The sequence below is a fragment of the Diadema antillarum genome, unplaced genomic scaffold, assembly GCF_040938485.1.
Source record: "Diadema antillarum isolate AM-2024a unplaced genomic scaffold, OU_Dant_1.0 scf00000082, whole genome shotgun sequence".
NCBI classification, from domain to species: domain Eukaryota; kingdom Metazoa; phylum Echinodermata; class Echinoidea; order Diadematoida; family Diadematidae; genus Diadema; species Diadema antillarum.
The window spans coordinates 2,034,440-2,054,127 of NW_027270971.1; the positions used below are offsets into that span (position 1 = coordinate 2,034,440).

Here is a 19,688-nt window from a genome sequence, read left to right on the forward strand (position 1 = left end):
AAAAAAGAAAAAAAAAATCACTTGTTGATGTAACAAGAATTCACACATGTGTAAGTGCTGATGAATCAGCATGTTTTTCTGTATATGTATGAAGTGAATGTAATACACATATAATATATCAGAACTCGAAGCGGAGTACATTCTATTACCTATGTACAATTATCAAACATGCATACAGTATGTACATTATTCACAGTTACAGTATTATGTAAAGGCAGCATATTTACAGTGTTACAGTTCACAGATGTCTATGAGATCTAAAACAAGATACAGAGAGAAAGAGGAAAAATATGTTTGACATCTGCAAGTTTGTGTGCGGTTTTGATTTTCCACTTTTTCATTTTAAATGGAAGTGATGAAAGAAAATGGACTGAGCAATAAATGTTTCAGCAATTTCAGACAACTCTCGCGAAGGTATGGTCGCGTAGACATCATTAACGGCTATGAAACATGGAGACTACTGTAAAGAGGATATTTCTGCATGAGTAATTTTTTGTGCTCAGCTGTGTAAGATGAATTTCATGTGTTTTTAATTCTGCTGAATCAAGACATTCATTACTGGAACATATGACAAGCAAAAAGATTGTGTGTTTGTTTTTTTCACAATGGATTTTGGTCAAGCTAAATGTGTGAAAATTTACACATTTAGTGAAAAAATGAGCAAAGAAAATGGGATTCCATCAGGATTTGAACCCGAGACCTCTGGATTTGTTAGCCCGGTGCTCTACCGACTGAGCTATAGAAAGCCCTAGCCCAGTATTTGTCCCAGAAACCCAAATTCTCAATGCTGGATTTACACATTGCGAAAATTTCCACTTTTACACTACACAGTATTGGAGTTTCTTGGTCACATGGCCAAATCATCCATAGCTTACAACTACTCCCATGTTTTATACACACACAACCGTTACATATCAAACACTTCTGCAGCCAGTCACAAACATTACAATTTTGTGTATACTCGCTATAGTAAAAAGTTTGTACTACGATAGAGAGATCGAGGCCACATAAAATAAGTTTGCTGCATTAAAGATTCCATAGAACATAAAATCGGAAGATGACAAAAAACAAAACAAACAAAAAATCAAATATGGTAGAAATGGTGTGAACACTTCTATTGATTAAGTTCAACATGGTCACTGATCCTTTTTTCCTGTCACTATCTTCATTTAAACAGAAAGAAATTTTCAAATTGAAGAGCTTTCCTTTTTTCAAATGGAGTGCTCACAAAAGAAGCATGTTTGTGTCCAATGAGGAGAAGTTAACAACAGTCTACATTGCAGGCGAAATTTGCCAGGCTCAAATATACATGTATGTTTTTTTCCCCCTTTATATTGTCTTGTTTAATGTATTACTAACCTCAAACATGAGTTTGCCAGTAATGAAATGCTAACATGTGGACTTAATAAATATAATTATGAATAATAAGTGCTGCCAAGCCAAGGTAAAGCAGCGCTTTGATGGTCAATGCTTACAGGGCCAGGTAAGTGTGTGATCACTTCACTGGCTGGCAGCATGCGTCCATACTTCATCTTCTCATGGTTGCCATCTATCGGGATCTAACAGGACTGTGGCTGGCTGGGGAGCTCGATGCTTTGAATCGTCTTCACACATTCCTGCGCCTTACCAATGAGACTCTTGACGTGGTTCTGTCCAAAACAAAGGAGAGAAAAAAATATAATAAAAAAAATATAATAAGTGATTATTCAATCTGAAACATAAATGTATGGCTACAGAAGAGTGTGAATGAATGAATGAATGAATGAATGAATGAATGAATGAATGAATGAATGAATGAATGAATGAACGAATAAATAAATAAATGAATGAATGAATGAATGAATGAATGCATGAATGAAAGAATAAATACACACAGATACAAACAGAAATGTGTAACATTCCATCTCTAGCTCAAATCATGAAGATTTAAAAATGATGATTGTTTTTCAATATAACACTACTTATATTTCTTATAAATGGTTTCTTTTGAATAAGCAAAAAGATTATTCATAAATGTGCATTTCAAATGTAAGTACTTGTATTTATATTATGTGATGTCACATAATTCATCAGATGACTCTGAATTACATCTTATATAAAAAACTATTATTTTCACTTTCAACTAACAAGATTATAGTTTTTCTTCTCAAAAGTGTCAGTGACATCAATTTGAAGTTGACAAAGCACAGTTGAGTGAATATGTATGAAAGAGCCTCTGGCACCAACAGCTTATAAACTGCATTACGCAATCTGCGGACGTGAGCAAACAACAAAATTTGGGGGATCAAGAGAAGTGTTAGAGTCAACCACACCCAAGTCGACCACACACAAGCCAAAATAATTAGGTATGTCGAAGAAAAAGTTATCCCAGATGGATATAGATACAGTATGTTGTGTTGATTCTATTGTGCAAGTTACATTTCACATACATCAACAGATTTTCTAAAATCCCTCAGATTTGACTTAGACACAGTTTGATGTATACTGGTGTCAAGATTTTGTGACACCAGGGTAGCAGAAACAATGAAAAACAACGGAAACTTTGGGGCCAGCTAAACTGCTTAGTTATATAAATTGTGTTAGCGTTCTTCTATCGGCGTTCTTTGCGGCAAGAATTAGTAAGCATGTTGCGATATATCGCAGAGGACTGTTGTGGCACCAACCTGTATTTTGGCCTTGTGCTCCAGGATCATGGTGCAGGCCTGGGTCAAAAACTTGTCATAGTTCTCCTCCTCCAGTTTCATATTCTGCACCGCCTCATCATACCTGAATAAATCAAACATCAATGGGAAAATAGCATCATACACAATGATGTATTTGATACATTTTTAGCTGAGATTTTTGGGGATAAAACACACTATAAGCCTCAGAGTTGGGAAAAGCTCAAACCTACTTTCAAGTTCGAATACATTTTACGCTTCTCCGTACAACTTTACAATATCACAAATATTTGAATATACGGGTGCAAAAAAAAATTAAAATGGCATATGATTTAAAGCACAGTGAGGAAGACAAGCACTCAAGTAATGTCAAAGCTGAAAGAAAACATCATGACAGTTGACCAAAACCAGAGTCTATTTCTAGTTTATCTCTATTAGGCTATGTTTACTGATCAGTTCACTGAGGGAGGAAGTAATATCAGATCACACTATCAGTACCTGCTTACATCCCACTGGCCTTTCCGTGAGAGTGTACCATGATATGGCTACAGTAAAACCAGAAATTTTTGCATAAATTATAAATTATGCGAGAGCCAAAAATTTCAGAAGAGGCAGTAATATTTGTGAAAAAAAAATTGTCTACACTACATGCATTGACTGCCACTGGCAATTCACAAAAATTTTATGCCGCAAAAAAAATTGTCAGCTCCAATTCGCAAAAATTTCATGCCGCAAAAACTTCTTCGCTTTACAGTAAGTGTCTTTATTTGGGTTTTCAGTTTAATTTGACTTTACAGTAAGTGTCTTTGTTTGGGATTTCAGTTTAATTTGACTTTTTTTTTGGGGGGGGGGGGGGCGGGATTGACGGTATGTCAAAATAGAACATCTGGCAAATTTTAAGGCTAATTGTTTTGGCACATGGAAGTTTATACTGTTATTGAGTAGCCCTTTAAACGCTAATGCTTCAACAAAATAGAAAACAGAAGAAAACAAAAAGACACAAAACAACAATTAATGGCTACTGAATAGCCTCCCCCTCCTCAACCCCCTCCCCATCAAAAATAGAGGAAAGAGCTGAACAGACTTTTGTCAGATTTATTAGGATGCCTTCTCTCGTCACTCCAGCAAACCAACAGACCCAGACGCCAGTGCTTACCTGGACTGCATCTGTCGAATCTGCTCCTTGGCTTGATTGATGTCACAACTGCTGCTGGCTCGAATCTCCTCCTTCTTCTGTTCGATGGCTGTCAGGCGGTCGGTCATCGCCTGGACCTCGTCGCGGGTTTTCTGTCCGTCAGGGACGAGAAAGGATTAATTGCATGTTGTTAAATTTGGAAACGTGGCAGCCACCAAAGCAAGTGTTGAACGCATTAAAAACTACACACGGGGTAGATGTCATTATTAAAGTGCAATTCCATACCATAAATAGTGTCAAATTTGGCTGTGATAAACAGAGTAATACCAGATGATCGTAATGGTGGAGGCTTAATCAGAATCCAACCCAAAATTTAAAAGGAACATTTTGTGGAATTCCAAGAGCTGTGGTCACACTTGCAAAAGATCACAGAGCTGAAGATTGAAAAGTCTTTGGATCTTCGGTCGTCTGTCCACACTGGCAGTCAAACTTCTTGATCTTCAGTTCTCAAAATTTGGGTCACTTTTGCCAATACACAAGGAAGAAGAAAGAGCACACCGTCTGACAGCTGGTGATTGTGACGCGACAACGCACATCTGTACATCACAATGACCGCGCGCTTCAAAGACAGATGGCGGACCAATCACATGACAAACTTCGCGAAGTTTCAGTTCCTTGTGTTCACACTGCCCAAAGAGCAAGAAGATTGGCAGGGGCCCGGGAAATAGCCCTCGTTTGAGTTGGAGGTTTCACGAGAAGTTTCACAACAAGTTTGAGGACATACTGGCAAAACTTTAAGATCTTTAAGATTGCAATCTTATACCTTGTAATCTTTCGCTAGTGTGACCTTGGCTAGTGTTTCACAATTTGATAAAACATGGTTATTAGTGGCAAACCAATTTGCCAATTAGACTAGGTGATGACACCACTGTCTCAATAATCTCCAAATGACTTTCACATAATTAAATGTCTGCTACATTTCCCATCTTCTTTCTTAATCAATCTAGAAAGAAAACTTGTGCCTACAATAGCTAATTTTGGTTGTGCTACATAAAACTTGTACTGACAATATTACAGGGAATATTCACGGCGCCTCCATGAGACTCAGGAAGACTACGAAGGGGGCTCACACCACCTCTACAAAGCATTTATCATTAAAAACCTGACTAAATATATTACAAGTTATGTACTGTATACGCCGAATATTTCGTGAGGTTTTTATTTTTGCGAATTTCAAGAGTCAGGTGCTATTTGCGAAATTAAAGAGACGCAAAACTATTGACTCTGATCACGCTATGAATGAGACGTACGTGTATACATTTCTCCATTTGGGAAAGGACTCCACGATCATGAATTTAACCACTCAAGAAATCGTCGGGAAGTTCCGATTTGTAAAAATTTAGACTCGCTAAATATATGGCGTATACAGTAGTTGGCATCTATCTAAACTGGTACCCGCTGGAAGACATTACTCTTATTGTGAAATCATCAGTATAATCTCCTTGGAGTGCTAATCTCACCTCTTTAAAGGCATTAATCTCCTTCTCCAGCCTCTGCAGCTGAGCCTCCAGTTTCTTAATCTCCTCCCGCTTTCCTTCCGTCATCTCTTTGATCTAATCAGAGGGAAGGATAGAAACAAGCAAACAATGTGACAATGCCTGTGGGAATCTCCATGGCAACCAGTCCCACCGTTATGTTGTGTCCAGTTTGCAGGCTCTATGCTGTAACTTCTGTTCTTTATCTTAAAGGGATGGCATAGTATTAGTAGAGATGAGGACTGGGCTATTAACTTTTTGCGAGATACCAAGAAACCACATATAAAATAGTACAGAGCATACCATTCTAAGAGGAATTCAAAGTTTATTCGACAAAAATTGGTTTTGGAATGGTTGAGACATCCAAAAACAGAGTAAAACAGAGGGATCAAAATAAAAGGTGGGTCCCACCTTTTATTAGGATTGCTCCTTTTTGGATATCTCAGTCACTTCAAAATCGATTTTCGTCAAATAAACATTGAATTCCTCTTGGAATGCTCTTTCATATTTAATAAGCGGTTTCTCATTGTCTCATCAAGAATGTTTAATAGAAATCTTAAATTTAGTCTCAGTCAAAACTATACAATCCCTTTAAAGAGCTCACACAAGTGTGGATCAGTAAGTTGCTTCAGAAATGAGATAAAAAACAGTGATTGAGCTGAAGCCAACAAGAGTTATCTTTACCCTGCAACCGGTCATCACAAAAACATTACCCTTCGTAAATTCAGAACTAGCATTACATTATTTTACATCTTCACCCACTTTGGAGCATAACACAGTATACACTCATGTATACAATGTATGTGTGTGAGGTATAACATTTTGCGATTCAGGACAAGAAAGCCAAAGACGTGAGTTTATAAATTCACTACCTATTAACCACAGCAACTAAATGAAAAGTAATGTCTCTCTTCAAGAAGCACAGTTTGTGATTTCCACTGCAGAGAAAATATAGACTTTTTTTTCTGTAAATTAGGGGAGGTGATAATTGAGTCCGTTGTTAAGTCTGCAATAACCTGTGAACTTGTCAAATTTGCTATTACAAAGACATCACAAGATATACATCATGCAATACGTTGTACATGCATACAGTGTACAAATATAACAATATTTGTTTTTTCTGCTTATATACAATATACTGGAAAAGTGGAAATTTTCGCGGTGTGGAAATTTTCGTGCATTTCATGCAACCATAAGCTAGCGTGAAAATAAGAGCATGCAAGTATTTTTGCATGACATATGTTCCAGTTGTTTATGTCCTGATTCCTCAGAATTAAAAACACGCAAAATTCACCTTACCCAGCTGAGCGCGAAAAATTACTTGTGCGAAAATATCCACTTTCACAGTAGAAATCACTCCCAATTGGCAAAAATAGGAGATGACAAAAACAAAACACATAAGGTGGTGGGTCAAATTTTTCCCTTCCTTCCCTGTGGAAAGGTCATAAACATATGAGGTCAAAGGTCAAAAGAAAGTGACTAACCTGGTCAAGAGCTTCCTCCTCATTCAGCCTATGACTGTGAAGCTTGTGGACCTCGCCATTCAGGTTCTTTTTCAGCTGCACGAGGGCGGGCTTCAAGTGAAACAGAAAAATTTATATTAAAAAAAAAACAAACTTCAAAACTTTCTCATTAATGACTACCGAGTAATACAATTTAAGATACTAATTCTAGGCCCTGCTGTACGAAAAAAAAAGAAACAAAACAAAACAAAACATTATTTTGGTTTAAATCATAACATCAAACATACAAATGTATCTTGAAACTGCTGTATTTTCACTGGGTGATTGCAAACACACAATCTATGCAATTTCTGACTGCATGAAGAACCAGACATGGACATTAATGAATATTAGATTATGAAATCTGAAATATTTCTAACGCATTTAAAATGTCAAGGGAATTTGAATGCTTGAAATATCCTTGAGATTCACAGACCGAACACATCAGCAGCACATTTGATATCTAATAAACCAACAGATAAGCTGAAGCTCTGACTTCAAAATATCAGCTCGTTTGCCAGCATTTCAAGGCTAGCTACACGTTACAATCATTAGCTACTTGTGTTTGTTTTGCCCCCCCCCCCCTAAAAAAAAAATAATAATAATTTGGATTTACCATTTGCTCTGATGAAAAGACACACCGTTCTAAAAACGTACATCCATTAACAGTGGCAGATCCAGAGGGGGGATTTTTTTTGTTAAAACAAAAGAAATTAAAAAAAGGGGGGGGGCTCGTGTGCCTCCCTTTAATTTTGTTAAGGCGCCTCCCCTTTACAAAATTCCTGGATCCGCCCCTGCATAAATCACTTCCTCCTCTTTGCTGTCTTCACATACCTTGATGGTGCTGACAAAGTCTAGCATGGGGGAATGCTGGGTGTGGATGGAGTGGAAGTTGAGACGCAGCTCGTAGTCGATGCCGTGGGCATTCTCCGCATCGGCCGGGATCAGCTTCAGCCGGCGCGCCAGGCTGTTGTACTCGTTGACCTTCCGTTCCAGCTGATTGGGGTCAAAGGTTGAGAGATAGTCATTTGGCAGCCATGGAAAAGCTAAAAGTCCAGTTTAACTGTTATGTATGATACTAGAGATGAGGTGTAATGATTTGCATGCAACACTTTCAGCATTGTTCCTAAAAGAAATGCAGTATCACACTGATTCAAATAAAAAATGTAGCACTTTGCTTGCAGCACTGGACTTGAGGATTAAAGGTAGCACCAGCTCCTTGCAAGACTAACTAGGAGCATTCTGGCAACACTTTTTTCCTTATTCACTCTAAAAACAAGAATTGTTACCTGAATTATAATGATCATCATCGCAGCAATATCATTATAGGATAGGTCGAGAAAATTTTGCAATCTCATTGGTTGAGAGCCATGCATCAGTTTTTCCATGCTGCATCATATGTTCAATATCAAATCATCATTTTGATCACTGGGCAAAGACGCGGTGAACATGTTAACATGCAGGCTTGTAGCAAAGAGTTTGCGCACTTAGCAAGAGATGGCTAGCCAGCATCCAGTAATTACTGACACATGGTTTGCATCAATGGAAAGCCAAAGAGAAATGCATCCAGTAAATTTGAAAAGCATCATAAATTGTCGGAACACGATTAAAAAAATGCTGTTCTATAAAATAGACGATGCAACACTAGGAATAGTGTGCACGCAATAACTATAAAATCTAGTCTACACTCACTCAGCTTCACCTTATGGGTTAAGCATTCCACAGTTACCTTATGCACACAATTCCCACTGGCACACTCAGACCCGAGCATCATTTGTATACTATCATTTCGTTATCACATTTAATATCGTTTTTCATTAGTACTATCATCATTACTAATATTGTCATATTATCACTTTCAAAAATATCATCATTCCTTATCACTGTCATCATTACTATTGTTATATCACTACCTTTCATAATCATCCCTGAATTGGCCAGGCATCACCTGTTAGTCTACTGTCATGCAAAACTCCACAATACTCACCTCTTCCTGTTTCTTGGCGATGCCACGCTCCTCAGCCCAGATCTCCTGGTCCAGGGACTGGTTCTCCCGCTCCACCTGGTCCAGACTGGCGTTGGCCTGCCGCAGCTCTGTCTGCATGCGTTCCACGTCCTTGGCCGATAGCTCCTGGTGCTCCAGCTGGTACTCAAGCCGTGACAGCTCTCGATCCAGCTCCCCAATTTCAAGATCTAAGATAGAGAGGGGAAAAAGAAAGAAGATAAATGGATTAAGTTTCAGGGATTTGGAGCACTGGATATCTATTTTTTTTCTCATTCTAGCAAGTATCTCTTACTATTAAATGGACAATTAATGATAACCTATTCAACCCAACACGCATTCACTGGGTTCATTGACATTACATCCTATCCAATCCTCCTCTCTCAGATCCTAACCAATTTTAATGATACCAGTATATTTACAATCAAATACCGAACTTCTATTATACAGTGGAATCCCATTATAATGAAGTCCTCGGGACCGGCAATTTTCTTTCGTTATTTCGAAATGTAGTTATAACCGAACAAATAAACAATAAAAAGCATAGGGTGGATGGTGTTGCGGCCTGAATTTTTATTTGGTTGTAACTAGAAATTTGTTACAACTGTATTCGTTATAACAGGAGTGCACTGTATAAAATTAAGTTCAATAACCGGGACAATATTTCTATCAATATCAAATAGAGATTGAATAGCATCAATCAAATCACATTGAATCAATTGACTGAATTTATGTACTGGTAACTTGAAATGAGTCAAATGAAACGAGTTTAACAGAATATGAACAGAACTACAGTCACAAAAATGCTGGACAGTGAGGATGCAATTTTTTGTGTGAATGCAAACTGTCCAAGATCACGGGACACTACTCGTGGTTGACTGACCAGTATGTCCCAGCTGGATGTCCAGTTCCTGCATCTTCAGGTCCTGGGTCTTCTTGTGGTCCCGTAGGTTTATGAGGTAGGCCGAGAAGCGCTCACAGTCGATGGTCCTGGCCTTTACCTGTTCTTGCAAACTTGGGATGCGACTCTAGTATGTATGAAGGGGCAAGGTGGAACAGTTCCTTTGATCAATTGTCTGGAATTTCTCTTTATTTCATTTTCACAATACAGGGGTAAATGTGAGGGTTGTTATCACACCAAGCAGTAATCAACATCACCATTTCTAGCTTACATTCTCAGACATAGATGTATTTTTTCTTACAAGGGATTCTAATACCAAGGTGTATGTTGACTCAATACAAGGTAACATGACTGCTTTTTCTGTGTTAAGGACAAAATTAAGGCACTCCATCTATTTCACCTAAAAAATAAATAAATAAATAAATAAACACAAAATCAATAAATAATGGAATTAATTAATGAACGAGGGATAAACAATCCATGACTAAGCAATCATACACTCAGTACATATATTCATTTAAGAAAAAACAAATAAGGACAAACAAAAAAAACTTACTTCATTTATAATCAAAGAATAAATCACCGAAAAGAAATAAAATTCCACAGAATATTGTCACATACATTGTAGTTTACTACAAACAGGCTAATCAGAAATCCTTTCATTCAACATGGTAAATATAATCATACAATAATAAGAGAGATTCAGAGGTTCAGTTTACCTTTGAGAGCAGTGATTTAAAAAATGTTCAAGATATCACATTTGATGCATATGTGTAGGTCTGTTGTATCACAGAACATCCTACCTTATAAAATTTTTGCAATAAAGCCTGAAATTTTAGGGGATATAAGTATTTTTCTCATTAAACCATAACTATAGACGGTTTAGTCTGGAAGCATTCTTATTATAACTGCTGTTCATATTTTGTGTATTTAACAATACTCGACATCAATTATATGGATTCAAATTTTCACAGTGGTTGTTTCTGTCCCTAACTCACATTTTAGAACTATTTTAAAGCATGAATGTTGGGTTTTTTTCATCTGCAAATGGTAAATTATGCCTTTTACATCTACTCCCAGGAAAACATCAGGAATGGTTGACACATTACCTGCTGCTGCTCCAGCTCCTCCACTTCTGCCTGGAGTCTCTCCTTCTCGGCCGCAATGTTCCCAAGATCCATCTCGCCTCCCGTGTTTCTCATATCTGAAGTCAAAACAAACAGACAGACAGACAAACTCACACAAACTGAGACCAATGAGGTTTGAGGTGCAAATCCCCCGCTTCGTCCAAGCTGATCTTGAATGGGGTAAACGATTTGCAGAGAATTGTGGATGCTTCATCAAAATCAGACATTAAATAAGACAAGGCTCTACATTGGCGCCAGTCTCGTGGTCCAGGCCGGTAAAAATCACTGTCGGGCCAGTAACTTTCAGGAATGGCCAAATATACTTTTCTGACATGACTAGTATTAAAAAGGATATAATTGTTGGAACCAGTTGAAAAAAGAACAAGCCAGATGAAGAGGTGATAGAAAGACAATCCCTTGGTTCACCTATTTTACACAAGTGATCACATCACTTTTGTTTGGAATATAGTAGCGATTGAGAGTGCTAATAACCATAATACACAATTTAGCTAACATGACAATGACATCAATTCACAGCTCTCCAAAGGGTTGCGCACAAACTCACAAAAATCATCCTTATAACATATAAAGTTGAAGAGTAAGTAAAGGGTAATATGGTTTGTCATTCCATTCTGTAGAAAGCATATCATCTATTAAGAAACAAATGGGGACATAAAGTCTGCACAACCTAATAACCTGTCAATTTCAATAGCAGCCCCATACTTCCTTGTTGCAGCAGTTTACAAACACATGTTGGATATATGTATTGTGTTACGTATAATATGTTTTTCAACTGGCTATCAAAGAAGAGGATTAATAAGAAAAACAACAGAAATTTACTGGAGTGTTGCATGTGGATTTGAGCAACTTGATGTAAGAGCACTGTAATAAGAACAGAGGTTTTGCACTCTAAGATGGAAGTTTCTGAATTTGAGTTATGTCTGTCGCAAATGCTTTGATGAGGTCCTCCCCTCCCCTCCCCCCCCCCCCCCCAAACCACCACATCAACATCCCCCTTACCCAAGGCATGAAAATGCATACCTGGCAATGTTGGGGGTAATAATATTGGCAGGACCCTTTGGAAGAACACAGCAAACCCTAAAAAGGCTTCTCTAAGGTGGACAGAAACCCATATGATTTTAATGATTTAATTTCTTAGTGAGAGGCGGTAAAAGGCACTGACTGTACTTACGTATGGCATCTCGCAGTTTCTTCTCGTACACCTCGTACTGGTCCTGTCCACTCATGTACTCTTCATACGTCCCTTCAAGATAGTCAAACAGCATCTGGGTATAAAGACAATAGGTGCAGTCAGACTGGCAAAAGATCGAAAAGTTTAAGATCGCGAAGTCTTCCCGATCTTTTGTCGTGTGGTCACACTGGCAGCCAAACTTCTCGATCTTTGGATCGAGAAGTTTTGGTCATCGGCGCGCGCGCGCAAGAAAAAAGAAAGAGCGCGCCGTCCGATGGCTTGTTATTGTGACGTAACAATGCACATCTGTACATGACAATTAATGGCCTCGCGCTTCGGAGACACTACCCGCAAGCAGGCGATGGACTAGTCACGTGACAAAGATCGCGAAGTTTCAGTTTCTCACGGTCACACTGGCAAAACATCGAGAAGTTTAGAGGGGGAGGGGGAAAAATCCCTAGTTGATGTGGGAAGTTTCGTGAGAAGTTTGGGGGTAAGTTTCGCAGGAAGTTTGCGGTCACACTGGCAAAACTTCGAGATCTTAAAGATCGCGATCTTAAACTTCTCGATCTTTTGCCAGTCTGACCGCCCCTAAAGATTCACACTCCAGTCTGGATTTGAGAACAAGTTTTTATGTAGGATATGACATATCCAATGGTTCTGAAGAATGGAAGGATTGCAAAGAGGCCCAGAGAATTTACAGTTAATAATAATAATAATAATATTAAGTACAGCATTTGTAATGCGCCATCGATCTAGTAGCCTATTCTGAGGCGCAGAGGGACATAATTATAAAGAGAATAATATACATTATAATCATAGTTGTACATAAGAAGGTTAACAAAAAGAATTTGTGAAACTACCTGAAGAAACAATGTGCTGTTTGTTTGTTTAATTGTTTTTGTTCTGAAAAGAAAATACAAAAGAAAATAAAAATATTAATTCTAGACAGGACTCTGAGAGTGTGTGGGATAACAAAACACAGCTCTGAGAATGTAAGTGTTAAACAGTTCTACAAAATTGAATGTTTTACCCATATAAAAAAGAGAAAAATGGCTATGAAAATCGATGGTAAAATGTGCCCCTAACAATAAAGGGATTAACAGCAATGTCTGAAAATTCAAGGTCTAAAGACAGGCTCTACTATGCACTGCATTATCTACAGTAGTCAACAAACCTCCGACTCTGCTTGGCCATCAAACTCGCTCTCTTCTCCCTCAGCAGAAAATAGCAGAGTCGTGGTGGTCGTGTTCATTGCATACTGTGGATTCAAACATATCAAAACATATTGAATGGAAAGTCTTCCTTGACTTTAAAAGGATTTCTTCCCATTATCTTCACTGTTGCCTTCCTAATCTCCCCTTCCCTTCTCCCTTTAAAGGACAAGTCCACCTTAATATACATAAGGATTGAGAGAATGCAGCAATATTAGTGGAACACATCAGTGGAAGTTTGAGGAAAATTGGACAATCTATTCAAAAGTTAAGAATTTTTTAAGTATCTGCCCAATCACTGCTGGATGAGAAGACTACTACAGTGTATGATGTCACATACATACAACGATATAAGGAAAATAAAAAGAGAATTTCACAAAAACTTTACTTTTTGAATAAAGTGTACATTCCTTCGACTTGTTACTGACGTATGTTAAGGGTAATATTATCCCCCTGCCTTCTGAAAGAGAGAAGTCGAGTGATCTTTTGCTATGCAAGAAAAATGGAAATATGTTGAATTTCCTTTATTCTTTCTTTGTATTGTTGTACACATGTGACATGACATCACAAGCTATAGTAGTCTTTTCATCCAGCCATGACTGAGCAGAAACTTTTAAAATTCATAACTTTTGAACAGATTGTCGGATTTTCCCCAAACTTTCGCTGATGTGTTCTACTAATATTGCTGCATTCACGCAACCCACATGTCTATGAAGGTGAACTTGTCATTACTTACACATGTAGATACTTAACCCACTGAAGACTAGTCCCCAAAGTATCCTACGGCAGGTGTCTATGGCAAATGTGTGTCATTGCAAAATCAGCTTGTCCTCAATGGGTTAATTTGTTCCAAACAATTACAATCACAGAGAGGCTTTCACATTTTTTATATTGCCATTATATTTCTTGCTTCTCTCATTAGAAAGCTCAGTTATACAATTGATGACACCACACATAGGAAAATCTCTGGCAGATATTGTACATAAATGCGTCATAGTCAGAGGATGGTGTAGATCATTAACGTGGAAATACTTTAGAAGCTTGAAAGACTAACATACACAGAATTAAACATGTTTCTGCCATTTCAAAAAAAACTCACGAACAAAAAACAATCACAACATTACTTCATTAATAATCTCTTCTTTCTTTTCATTAAAATGGCCAGCTTCAGGGTAAATCCAGTATCATTGTTGTTTTTTTCTTTGTGTCTGTCTACACACCTGTTGCCCTCAAACAAAAGAGTCACCTCTTCATTATAAAAATCTACACAATACGATCCCTACAACCCAGTTTAACGGTGTCACCTCTGGATTGACAGTTACATCTATTGTAAGTATTCAGCTGGAAGAACAAGTGTACAGTTTGGTCAGAAATAGACTAGACAGAAAGAAGGGAATAACCAACCTTGACCAGGTCCATCAGCCAATGCAGAGCCCCCAGGACATGGGGCCAGGCGTGTGGACTCCCCAGGGTGAACATGGAGCTCTTGGAAATGTTGTATGGGTATCTGCAAGTGGGAAAAGTAGTCTCAGATGGTTGGTTGTGGCATCTTTGTTTGTTTGTGATTTTTTTTTTTTGAGAAATCTTGTTAATGTAATTTGTTTACAAGTTACTAGTATATACATTACTATGGTTCGGCTATGAATTCACGATATACCAACAGCATCTATGGCTCTTGAAAATTTTTAAGTTTAAATTCTGATTTTTAATGTTTCAGTACAGGTTTTAATACCTTGTCATTATATTTTTGAAGCATGCTATCATGGCTGAACAAATATATTTAGAGAGCCATTGATTACATATACACATTATTTGTTTGTGGTGGTATTCAAAGACTTTAGAAACACTCACTTGAGTGCCTTGAGTTTAGCGGGTATTTCTTCCTCAAACTTCTGGCCCACTGCGTAGTCTTCATCCAAGAAGTTGTAGATGAACTGGAAGATGCGGATGAAGTCTTTTGTCGTCGGGGACATCAGCTGCTTGACGGACAGCTGGTGGGAGAAGTTGTTCTCCTGAAGAAACTGTGATTCACAAACAGAAACGTAATCATTCGTGATGGCAACAATTTCAGTCAGAAGGAAGAGGGAGAAATTATGGTTCTGACAGAGAAATACCTAGGTAATAGAAGAATATGCATTAAAATGTGTATATTACAAACATTTCCCGAGAATTAAACAATCTAAAGCCTCCCACCATTTTCCTCCCCCCCCCCCCCCATCCCAATAATAAGATTTTACCTGGATCATACTGTTAAAGGGATACTACAGTATTGGTAGAGATGAGAATTGGACTTTTAACTTTTTGCAAGATACCAAGAAAATACTTATGAAATAGTACAGAGCATACCATTTTAAGAGGAATTCAAAGATTATTTGATGAAAATCGTGTTTGGAATGACTGAAACATCCAAAAACAAAGTAAACCAAAGCAATGGTAATAAAAGGTGGGTCCCACACTTTATTAGAACCGCTCTTTTTTGGATATCTCAGCCATTTCAAAACCAATTTTCATCAAATAAACATTACATGCTCTTTCATATTTCATAGGAGGTTTCTCATTATCTCACCAAAAAATGTTAGAAACTGAAATTAGGTCTTAACCAAAACTATGCGATCCCTTTAATGTAGATTTCCAAATAGCACGGAATCCAGCACTTAACTCTCACATGACCTCCTTTCTCTCTCGTCAATCTCTCTCTTCTCTCTCTCTTGTCTCTCTCTCTCTTTTTCTTTGGGCAAAAACTATTTTAAAAAAATCATTAGGGAAAAAAGAAACCTCACATTTCTTTGTTTGCAATGCTTATAGAATTGATACAGACTGACTTTCTATTTTCATACCCAATGCCACAATTTCTTGCTCAGCTGTGGGATTTACTCACATCAACAATGTTCCTGATCTCTCTCTGCATGTAGGATTTATCACTCAGGGGCCTACTCTCGCGAAGGACATCTCTGCCCATGTTGGACCGTCCATAGCCACTAGAGGGCCTGCATGTGCAATGATAGTCAAGAAGAAAAATTCCTTCAGTTTTACTCTTTTAGCATGTCAGAATTGGATTTTTTTTTTAAGGAAAAAAAAAATTTAAAAAATCACATACCTGTAGTTCTAGCTTTTTACTTTAAAAAAAAAATCCCTAAACATCAACTCACAATCTTCATGCCCAAGTTGATGTTTAAATTGTAAAAAGTAACATCTCATCACAACTGGCCCTTTAATACTTTTACTAAATTCTGAATTTACTGATTTTTGGTTAATCTTGTGTCATGGTGCATTTAAAAGCATATTATTTTTCAAACTGACTGGCTGTGAAATAGACATGACATTTCTTTTGGGTTTGATATTCCATCAAAATGACACAGCATTTGATATTATAATAATTACATGTACTTGTAGCTGCTCACTTATCAGAAGAATTTGACAAAGTTTCCAGGGCTGATCATAAACATTGTTTCTTTCAATCATTTGAATATTTGTAGGAAAATTATGAATGGAGAATGGCAGTGCCTTTCATATGACAGAACTGAATGAGTTTCAAGACAGAGCTGGATGCAATATAGACAATCTTATTGAGATACCTACCTCCTGTTATTGCCAAAGCCATGGGACATCTTTGAGGCAGTTGATTTGCGGGAGCCGGCCGATGAACTCGACCCCGATGAGCGTCGGTTGACACTTCCGGGTCCTCGACTGGTTGAAGGAACATCTGCCACAGAGAAACAATTAAGCTATGCATACATCTACCAGTACGTGTACATTTGTACATGCCTGTACAGCTGACATCTTGTTATTATAAATATCACGGAATCAGTGAATTCACATTGTTAAATCAAATTTTGTTTACATGTACATGTGTATATCAGGGATTTACAAAGAAAAACGAATTATACAAAGAAACTTTGGCATGGGGGGCACAAAACATTACTGGTACTTTGTTATGAAGAGGGTTGTCATGTTAATGTTCTTCAATGAGAAAAGTCCACTGGAACTTGTCAAGTCCTGGTGAACCCTGTGAAGGACAGCCAAGTATGCATTTGAACACACAGGCTGGTTATGTGATAAATAATACTGTCTTATGCAGACTATCAAAGGGATGATGACTTTTGGTGGATATTTATTTCTCGTGTAATGGTCTGAAAGAAAAAAATGTAATCATTAGTAAAAGGAACAATTATCAGAAAATAGTGAGTGGTAGCACAGTCAGTTCAGTTTTCAGTACAGTACAATGGCTCATGAAGAAAAAAAAGAAGTTGTGTGATCAGTTTCATATGTCTGATAGCTGTATCAATACACGCACTGTATGCTATAGCAGTCATTTGATATTATATCGGATAGCACGAAAAATCTATACTTCTGTAATATTCTGTAATCAAACCACTAAGAATTAATGTTGGGCCACCAAATTTCAAAAAAAAAAAAATTGTTATCCTTTGGTGGTCCTAACAGGCAACTTTTATGCAAAATTGATTGTTGCTTTAAATTGTTCTTTATTTTGGATCATCAAAATTTCAGAATGAAAGATTCTAATGGCTCAGCCACCAGAAAGAGAAAAGAAAAAGCTACTGTCAAACCTCGTAATTGCCTTGGGAATATTAACTCAATTAAGTACCGTACTTGTAAGTGAAGTGAGGTAACTCACTGTTGTCGTGTTTTACTCTGAGCGGTCCAACAGATGACCTTCTGTTGCTCATGGAAGCACGGCCAGCACTCTGGCGATGCATTCTGCTGGTTAGGCCCCACAAACGTTAGATCCAAGTTTTGTCCTGTTGTAGAAAAAAAAAAAATCTAGACTAGATAAGTACATGAAGAAGGAGCACGGTTACTGCAAGCTGCATGTAATTTGCACCAAACTAATATGGCAACTAACAGATCTAGGCATAGATCTAACTGTTACCAGCGTTAGATCTATATACTAGACATGATACTACAATTGTAGAATACCTTTTATTTGAATCTGGAAAATATTGGTAAGGAAGGCGCTGCAAGTATAGTTGTAGGTGTGGAAGTGAGTGGGTTCTGAAGATATAATTTTGATGAGTCTGTGTCTGTACAACTCACAAGTGTTAGGTGCAGTGCATCATGATAAAAAAAAAAGAGCAATAACTGCACAAATAACTATAGAAAACTCTACAACAGAGCTCTGTTCTGCAGCCCAGGTCACTGAGAGAAATCCAGGACTCAGCTCAGGAGGACATGCATACACTCCTCTTACAGTAGAAACATTGCGTTGACTGAAATGAAAGATCAGTCTGTATCTTGTCGTCAGGGATATACTCCGCGGAGACTACGTCTGGCTTCACAGAATCCCCTCCTATACACAGAGGAAGGCCGTAAAAGTAAAAAAAAAAAAAAAAAAAATGATAAAAAAAACTTCCTCCAGACAAACATATATATTTTTCTGCCTAACATTAGACGGTTCTACTGGTAGAAACGTAACCACATCAGTGACCCCAGCACCTCGGGATTGCTAGTGCTTTGCCTTATAGACACCCTCTACGCTACGTCCATATTAAGTTAAAATGGTCCTAGCTATTCAGGCAACATTAAACCCTTTTTCTTCGCGTAGCTTGAGTTATCTTTTACTAGGGGCAGACCTACCTAGACCTCTAGACAGATTGAAATGATTTTCTAACCGTCTTGAGTGTTAGAATAACTAAATTCTATATGAAACAGCAAAGGCGAAGTGGCGAACCTTAAACGAACAAGTAAAAACTATATAGAATCTAGTAGGTGTCCAAAACTTAGACACTGTACATTGTTGACCAAAAGATCAGTCTGTCTGGTCATCAAGGATATGTTCCGCGGAGAATGTCGACTGCATCTGCCTTCACGGATCCCCTCCGATAACATCAAAAATAAAAGACTCCTCCGGACAGACGGATCTTTCTGTCTATGTACATGTACATTAAAACCGACATTCCTTTAACATTGTGCGTAAAGAACGAACTTTCACACATGTGACTATGCGCAGTGGTTTTGCATTCTTCACTGGGGATTTGATGATGCCCAAATTTTACTGAAAAACCTGATAATAAACAAGAAGATCAACAGCAAAAAACAATTATACTGGTACCGTAGATTATACCTTTCGTGCATTTCACACAAATTGTCAATAGAGGGGACTGTAGGGGTGTTGGTTTCAAAATAGAGACAGAGTCTATGTTACAGCGCAATAATCCAGTTGCTGAACAGGCTTTGATGAGAAGCACCATAGAAAGAAGTAGGACTTAACCGCGGGGGCGCTCCTTGCCTTTCGGCTGTGTTTCGCAGTGGCCCTTTCGCAGTTAGCTGGTTAGCGCATCAAAATAAAATAACCCACGCGTTCAAAGCAGTTTGATTTATCTTGGTCAGCATGGTCAGGGAGTGTGTACCGCAAACAAGTAAATGGCATTTTCAATGCGCGCTTGTGAATTCAGAGTATTT

General features: G+C 37.9%; 1 protein-coding gene across 1 annotated transcript; it reads right to left on the minus strand.

Moving 5' to 3' along the window:
* Positions 1-242: 242 nt before the first annotated feature.
* LOC139717794 (kinetochore protein NDC80 homolog) lies at positions 243-17,986 on the minus strand. Its single transcript, XM_071629294.1, has 16 exons — positions 17,905-17,986; positions 16,848-16,971; positions 16,147-16,255; positions 15,120-15,289; positions 14,673-14,775; positions 13,232-13,315; positions 12,055-12,148; positions 10,845-10,939; positions 9,718-9,862; positions 8,820-9,025; positions 7,667-7,828; positions 6,815-6,904; positions 5,316-5,408; positions 3,817-3,947; positions 2,664-2,766; positions 243-1,649 (listed from the first exon to the last, which is right to left on the minus strand). Exons 1-16 carry the CDS (start codon positions 17,984-17,986, stop codon positions 1,560-1,562), a joined length of 1,881 nt encoding a protein of 626 aa, XP_071485395.1. The 3' UTR covers positions 243-1,559.
* Positions 17,987-19,688: the final 1,702 nt, after the last annotated feature.